The sequence below is a fragment of the Rutilus rutilus genome, assembly GCF_951802725.1.
Source record: "Rutilus rutilus genome assembly, chromosome: 14".
Classification (NCBI taxonomy): domain Eukaryota; kingdom Metazoa; phylum Chordata; class Actinopteri; order Cypriniformes; family Leuciscidae; genus Rutilus; species Rutilus rutilus.
The window spans coordinates 36061638-36069115 of NC_140219.1; the positions used below are offsets into that span (position 1 = coordinate 36061638).

The 7478-nt window shown below is 37.8% G+C and overlaps 1 protein-coding gene across 1 annotated transcript; it reads left to right on the forward strand.

Moving 5' to 3' along the window:
• The first annotated feature begins 919 nt into the window (after positions 1-919).
• LOC311303665 (E3 ubiquitin-protein ligase TRIM35-like) lies at positions 920-6205 on the forward strand. The gene is made up of 6 exons (XM_084430250.1): positions 920-1560; positions 3558-3653; positions 3857-4087; positions 4204-4226; positions 4308-4426; positions 4801-6205. The coding sequence occupies exons 1-6, from the start codon at positions 1165-1167 to the stop codon at positions 5343-5345; spliced, it is 1410 nt and encodes a 469-aa protein (XP_084286376.1). The 5' UTR covers positions 920-1164; the 3' UTR covers positions 5346-6205.
• Positions 6206-7478: the final 1273 nt, after the last annotated feature.

Sequence of the window (7478 nt, forward strand, 5' to 3'; positions counted from 1 at the left end):
TTTAGGTGAGTGTATATCATGCAGTTAGTATGCATTATTTGTAGGGGTGTAACAATATATTGTCTCAATTATCGTTGAAAGTGGACAGGGGTCATCATAGGCACTCTGATTGGTCTTTGGCCCCATACGCTGCAGAATGTGATGCACTGTGTGTTGTGACTCATTCCTCCCATGTAAAGTGACCTTGAGCGATGGAAAGGCGCTGTATAAATAAAACTTCTTCTTCTTCCCATAACATCATTAAAGTTGTGTGTGACTTATGCCACACTAGAGCTTCTGTTGGCTCAGACCAGACGGGATAGCCGTCATTGCTCTCGTCCATCGATGAGTCTTGGGTGTCCAACACCTTGTCGCCGGTGTGTGTTCGTCCCTCCTCGGACACTGTTGGTCAATCCTCACCACTGCTGACCGGGAGCGACACACAAGCCTTGAGTTTCAGAGATACTCTGACCCAGTCACCTCGCCATAACAATCTGGCCCTTGTCACTCAGATCTTTATTCCTGCCCAAGTTGAGCATGACAGAAAATTAATGTTGAATTTTATGATTGGTGTTTTTGATGTAAACTCCCTTTGCACTCTTTTTTTTGTGTGTGTTTTTTAGATATATATTCTATTGTACATCACAATGGCCAACTACTGCTGTTTTTATGTGCTACATACAATTTGATTTGATCATGACAGACCTGGAGAAACTCTCTGAAAGAGCAATAAATAAAACATGTATAAGCATTTTGAGATTGTTTATAATTGATAGTTTTGTATTTTATTTGTTCTTTTGTGTTTTATTCAAAGTTTTACTGCATTATTTTGTAACATTTCAATGCAGGTCCATTTTGAATACATTTTACCTGAAGAAATCCTGCCGTTCCTGTTTGATCTGTTTGTACACCCAAAGGTGATCATAAACTCCTCCCTCTTACAACACTAACCAGGAAGAGACTGACTTGTTATTTCTCCTTTCTGTCACACCGACTTTGTCTCAACAAAAGCAATAAAGAATAAGCAATCAATGGAGAACAAAGAGAAAAACTTTACAGAAGGACTTTTGTGATGTTCATTTCTGAACCGACAGCAGATCTTTGATTCTCATCTTGATTCATTTTTGAAAACCGTCGTTCAGGAAGTAAAAGTAGAGTTTAGTTTGCGAGACTCAAACGGTGAAAATGGCTTCAGCAGCTGAAGATGATTATATTTGTCCTGTTTGCTATGAAATCTTCAATGTTCCTGTTTTTCTGTCCTGTAGTCACAGTATTTGTAAAGAGTGTCTACAACAGTTCTGGAAAACTAAGGAAACTCAGGAGTGTCCTGTCTGCAGGAGGAGATCCTCAAAAGACTTTCCTCCAGTTAATCTCACATTAAAAAACTTGTGTGAGTCGTTCCTGAAGGAGAGAAATGAGAAACGTTCATCAGGATCTGAGGAGATCTGCAGTTTACACAGTGAGAAACTCAAACTCTTCTGTCTGGAGGACAAACAGCCGGTGTGTTTAGTGTGCAGAGACTCAGAGAAACACACCAATCACACATTCAGACCCATCAGTGAAGTGCTTTCATCTTACAAGGTAAGACTAATGTTTCTTGTTTCACATGTAAATAACAATAATTAGTCATAAACATAGATATCATCACATTCATGCATTACTATTTCAGTGTCATTTTACTCAACTTTATATGACAGTTACTGTGCTGTAAAAGTATTTGCCCATCCTGATTTCTTATGTTTTTGTGTCTCATACTAAATAGTGGCGCCTTTTTCATAGATATAATTATTTTGCAAAAAAAATAAAAAAGAAAATAATAAAAACTCAGTGAGTGTTTTAGCGCAATTTTCTCACGTCATGGGATCACAACACTATAGTAAATGAAAGAGAAAATAAGTTGCTCGAGAATATAACTTTCTCTTGAAATTCAAATGAACTTTCTGAAATCAAATCAGCAATGGATAATAAAAAAGGCACAATCACTTGACTAGTTGAACATCATTTTTTTTATTAGCTCATTATTTTTTACATCTTGTGTTCACTCAATATCCTCGATTTTCTCTGTATCAGCTTCCTTTTCTGCTTTGTCCTCTTCAGATTCTTCCTTCTTTTCTGCTTGACTATTGGCTTGTGACTTTGTAAACTCTTCTTCTGCTTTCGAGATATTTGCCAAAACATCCTCTGAAAGCCACGAGTCATCGTAGAAATCAGATACGCCTGATGAGGAAGCCGTTGGTGTGGATGTCGCCATCTTTTGTCGCTTTGCTGAACGTTCTTCCATTTATTTTGCAACAACCTCTTGTCGTTTTCTCATATATTCTTGCTCCTTCTCCAAATCTTGATCGATACCTTCATTGATTTCTTGCCGTAATTCAGTGGAATTAATTGTGCTCATCATGACTCTTGTGAATACCTTCCTTACGTATTTCTGTGGAACAATAGTTTTATAGGTGAAAAGGCTATATTTTTCTTATTTCCCTTCATATAAAGTTTTAATTAATTTTTGAAGCATAAAGGAAATATTTTTGATCAATTCCTTTTTTCTAATATTATTGTAAATTTTAGAAGCTATCGATTGCAATTTGTTTCAACTCGATAGCTATTATGGTTGCCGAGAAATGAGCAAAAAACTGTTTTTTTTTTTGTGCGTTCCCGAGATTAGACCTTCCTTAACATAATGCCGAAAACCCGAAGTCTCTAGGTGGTCTGGTTGAGGAGTAGATAGAAGTGCAAGATTGGTGTGCACAGACAGAACAGAAATCATGAGTTAACAATCGCAATTTTGTCCGGTGGAAAATTGCGCTAAAAAACGCGAACAACTTTAGTTCAGTCTCACTGGAGGGTTTTCAAGCATGAACTGCCTGTTTAAGGTCCTGCCACATCATCTCAATTGTGCTTTTTTGAGCCGTTCAGAGGTTGATTTACTTCAGTTTCACATTTACTGATTTGAGCTTCAGTTTGCAGACTAAAGATAGGATATTGTGCTTTAGCATTTTCTGATAGAAAATAAGAAAATTCAGTTCCTACGATGTTGTTCTTGGCCCTTTGGTGACTTTGAGCCACTTCTGGGAAGGTTTGCTACTGTGCCGAGTTTTCTCCATCTGGATATAATGGCTCTTGCTGTGGTTCTTTGAGTCCAAGAGCCTTTGAAATAGCTTTGTAATCCATCACAAACGGATGTGTTTCAATCACCGTCTTCATCATTATTCCTGGAGTGTCTTTCACCGTTGTCAGTAGTGTGTTACTGTTTAAGACCTTTTAACCAACTTCATGCTGTTGAAAAAGTCCTATTTAAGTGTTTATTTGATTGAACAGGGCTGCAGTGATCAGGACTGGCTGTGTTTAGTCCAGCTGAACAACATTATAAATACAGTTTCAGAGATTTGAGGAATTAGTAACTATGGGGCCAAATACATTATCACGCAGGCCCACTTAGTATTGGATAACTTTTTTGCTTCAGTAAATAACATTGTCATGGGTGGGGGTGAATACTTTTGCACAGAATTGTATGATCATATCACTGTATTTTCTTCTCTTCACTGTAATCTGGTGTTTAATGTATTTGTGTTCAATTCTAGGAGGAGCTCAATACAGCACTGAAGTCCTTACAACAGAAACTTCAACACAATGAAGAGAAGAAAGGAGAGTTTGAGGAAACAGCTCAACACATCAATGTGAGGAAACAGAATCAAGAGTCATTTTCATTACAGCTGGAGGATCACTTTATACCGTTATAAATTGATATATGTAATATAATGGATTCCAGTTGATTATTTCTGTAAATGACGAGCAGCTTCTGCTTCTGGATCCGTTATATGTCGGGTATCCGAGATTTGTGTTGATTGAGATGATTGAAGTGAATGTGATTTGATTTCAGTCTCAAGCTGAGCACACAGAGCGTCAGATTAAAGAAGAGTTTGAGAAGCTTCATCAGTTTCTCAGAGACGAAGAAGAAGCTACAATCACTGCACTGAGAGAGGAAGAGGAGCAGAAGAAGCAGAGGATGAAGGAGAAGCTGGAGGAGATGAACACACACATCTCAGCTCTTTCACACACTATCAGAGACATGGAGGAGATGATGAAAGACAATGACGTCTCGTTTCTAAAGGTGACAAATCAATCTGGCTTCATTCTTTGTGCAGAAAACAACTTGTATAGAGAGACTCACTGACACTGAGAGTGTTTGATAAGATATTAAAATGTTTTCAACTCTATATTTTCCAGAACTTTAAGGCCTCAATGGAAAGGTGAGTGAGCTGCTCGTATCTCTTCTCTCAGTGGATCTGAACTCAAATTCACTGCAGTTCTGACTCCTGAATGTTCCTCAGAGTCCGGATCTCACAGCCGGATCCACGGATGAGTTCTGGAGCTTTGATTCATGTGTCGCGTTATCTGGGTAACCTGCCGTTCAGAGTCTGGAAGAAGATGCTGGAAACTGTCCAACACAGTGAGTCTCAGCAGATTTGACACCAGTGCAGAAGATAGTTCACATATAAACACACACAACTTCAACATTTGATAGAAATATATTTAATAATCACTTAAGTTAATCTGAACTGTATTTCAGAAAATCATCAGATCATACAGCGAACTCATAATGAAAAGTCTATTCCTCATGGTTTATGGTTATGTATTAGGATACAATAGTGTTTATTGAATACTGATATTAAACCTGAAGCCTCAATCCACTCTGACAGTAACTGAGAGACCACTGTTATGATAGCATGATTTATGATCTCTTTAAACAAAGGAAAATGTTTTACATTTATATTTCTAATACATCATATCTCATCCTGTAATCTGATGTTATTCTCTTTGCAGCTCCGTTGACTCTGGATCCAAACACAGCACATCCTCGTCTCAAACTCTCTGCTGATCTGACCAGTGTGTCGTACAGTGATGGAGATAAAACACTTCCTGATAATCCAGAGAGGTTTGACAGTTATCCATGTGTCCTGGGATCTGAGGGCTTTAACTCAGGAACACACTGCTGGGATGTGGAGGTTGGAGACAATACACTCTGGGGTCTTGGAATAACAACAGAATCACACCAAAGGAAGGGACTGGATTTCTCTAAGTCTAATGTCTGGTGTGTGGGGTACACAGACAGCGAATACAGCTCAAGATCCCCAGAGCAAGGCGGCACTGTCTTCACTGTTAAGCAGAAGCTTCAGCGTGTGAGAGTTCAGCTGGACTATGACAGAGGAACAGTGTCATTCTCTGATCCTGTAACTAAAGACTGTCTGTGCAGATTCAGGACATCCTTCACAGAGACTGTCTTTCCATTCTTATGTAATGCCTGCAAAACTTCTCCTCTGAGGATCTTACCAGTTAAACTGTTTATTACAGCAGAAAATCACAGTTAAATCTGATTCTGCTTCTAGATTAATACAGTTTTGCAAATGATGCTTCAATAATAACACTGTAATCAAAGGGTCTCATTGATCAATCACACTTCAGTGTAAAGTTTAGAACCAAATTAACCCGTGTGTTTCCTTAAGGACATGTTTGTCTCTTTCAGTAAAAAAAAAAAAAGTCCTGTGTTAATGCCAACTGCATCAATTTTGGCACAAGTGTGTATTTTATTAGAATTGTCTTCTTTCATTTCCACATTGTACACAAAATATTTACACTCAGGACCTCAAGGACAAAACTTTCCACATTGAAACCCATTAAAACTGCCAATTTCTTTTTATCCCAGGGCCATTTAACTATAAAATGATGCAGTCTTTGTTAAAAGACTTTTATTCTGTTGGCCTTTTCTTTTCTTTATATATATAGATATTTTTTTACAAGATGGTGCTGTTTTCTCAGGTTTGGCCTATTGTCACGATTTGGTCTTGTCTTGGTCACGTTTCATGTCTGTCATGTGATCCCCTGTTCAAAGTCATGTGATCCTGCCGTGTGTTCCCCACTCTCAGGAAAAAAGGTACAATTTTGTACCAAAGAAGGTAGAAACCCTTGGCACTGGGGCAGTACCTTTTACTGGTACAAAATTGTACCTTAATATAGAGGAACAAATTTGTTCCATTCCAGTTTGTCCCTTAAAGGACATGATTTGTACCATGGGCAACCAAAGTGTACCTTTTGTTTTTTAAAACTTGTTGGTACAATATTATACCTTTATCAAAGGTACAAATTTGATCCTTTAAGGTACCACCCCAGTGACAAGCCCCTTTGTACCTTACCTGTGTCAAATTTGTTCCTACGAGAACTATTAAAGGCTATTTTCCTATTGAATAACATGCACATTCAACAACTGAATCCAAAAGGCATCAATTTAATCATTTCTGTAAATACATATCAAATACATATGAACGTTTGAATACTTTCATTCCAGCTTACAGTAAAGCATTTCTGTGTGTAAATACATCAAAGACTTCACAATACAATAAAGACTTAGCAAAATTTATAGAATATCACTTTAAAAAGATTTGAAAGAATTTAAAATGCAATTACACTAAAATGTTACAGTACATAAAATATGTTTTCTCATCTACAACAAAGCTAGACTTGTTTTTTTCCCCCACTTTTCACACAATACCCTTGCATTTATTTAAAGGGATACTCCACTTTTTTTGGAAATAGGCTCATCTTACAGCTCCCCCAGAGTTAAACAGTCTTACCGTTTTCGAATCCATTCAGCCGATCTCCGGGTCTGGCGGTACCACTTTTAGCATAGCTTAGCATAGATCATTGAATCGGACAGGACCATTAGCATCTCTCTCAAAAAAATGAACAAAGAGTTTCGATATTTTTCCTATTTAAAACTTGACTCTTCTGTAGTTACATCGTGTACTAAGACCGACGGAAAATGAAAAGTTGTGATTTTCTAGGCTGATATGGCTAGGAACTATACTCTCATTCCTGCGTAATAATCAAGAAACTTTGCTGCTGTACCATGAGTCCAGCAGGCGTAATGATATGACGCAGCGCCTGAAAATAGGTCTAATAGGTTAGACAAACTTAGTCCCGGTCACGTTGGAAGTTACCGAGCTGGGGACTATTTTCAGGCGTTGCGTCATATCATTACGCCTGCTGGACTCATGGTACGGCAGCAAAGTTTCTTGATTATTACGCAGGAATGAGAGTATAGCTCCTCCCCATATCAGCCTAGAAAATCACAACTTTTCATTTTCCGTCGGCCTTAGTACACGATGTAACTACAGAAGAGTCAAGTTTTAAATAGGAAAAATATCGAAACTCTTTGGTCATTTTTTTGAGAGAGATGCTAATGGTCTTGTTTGATTCAATTATCTATGCTAAGCTATGTCATGTAATGTGCTTCTATAACGGATTTCAGCTTAGCCAACCTCAACACATTGGACAATTTTACTTAAAGGATTAGTTCACCCAAAAATGAAAATTATTTTGTTAATTACTCACCCTCATTTCACACCTATAAGACCTTTGTTCATCTTCAGAACACAAATGAAGATATTTTTAATGAAATTCTCAGAGCTTTCTGTCCTTCCATTGGGAGCAATGCAACTAAGACA

Bases quoted from the DNA above. Each gene is read 5' to 3' on its own strand.
- LOC311303665 (XM_084430250.1), top strand. From the start codon at position 1,165: ATGGCTTCAGCAGCTGAAGATGATTATATTTGTCCTGTTTGCTATGAA. The intron at 4,227-4,307 runs GTGAGTGAGCTG...AATGTTCCTCAG, and splicing joins TTTAAGGCCTCAATGGAAAG to AGTCCGGATCTCACAGCCGG. The intron at 4,427-4,800 runs GTGAGTCTCAGC...TTCTCTTTGCAG, and splicing joins GCTGGAAACTGTCCAACACA to CTCCGTTGACTCTGGATCCA.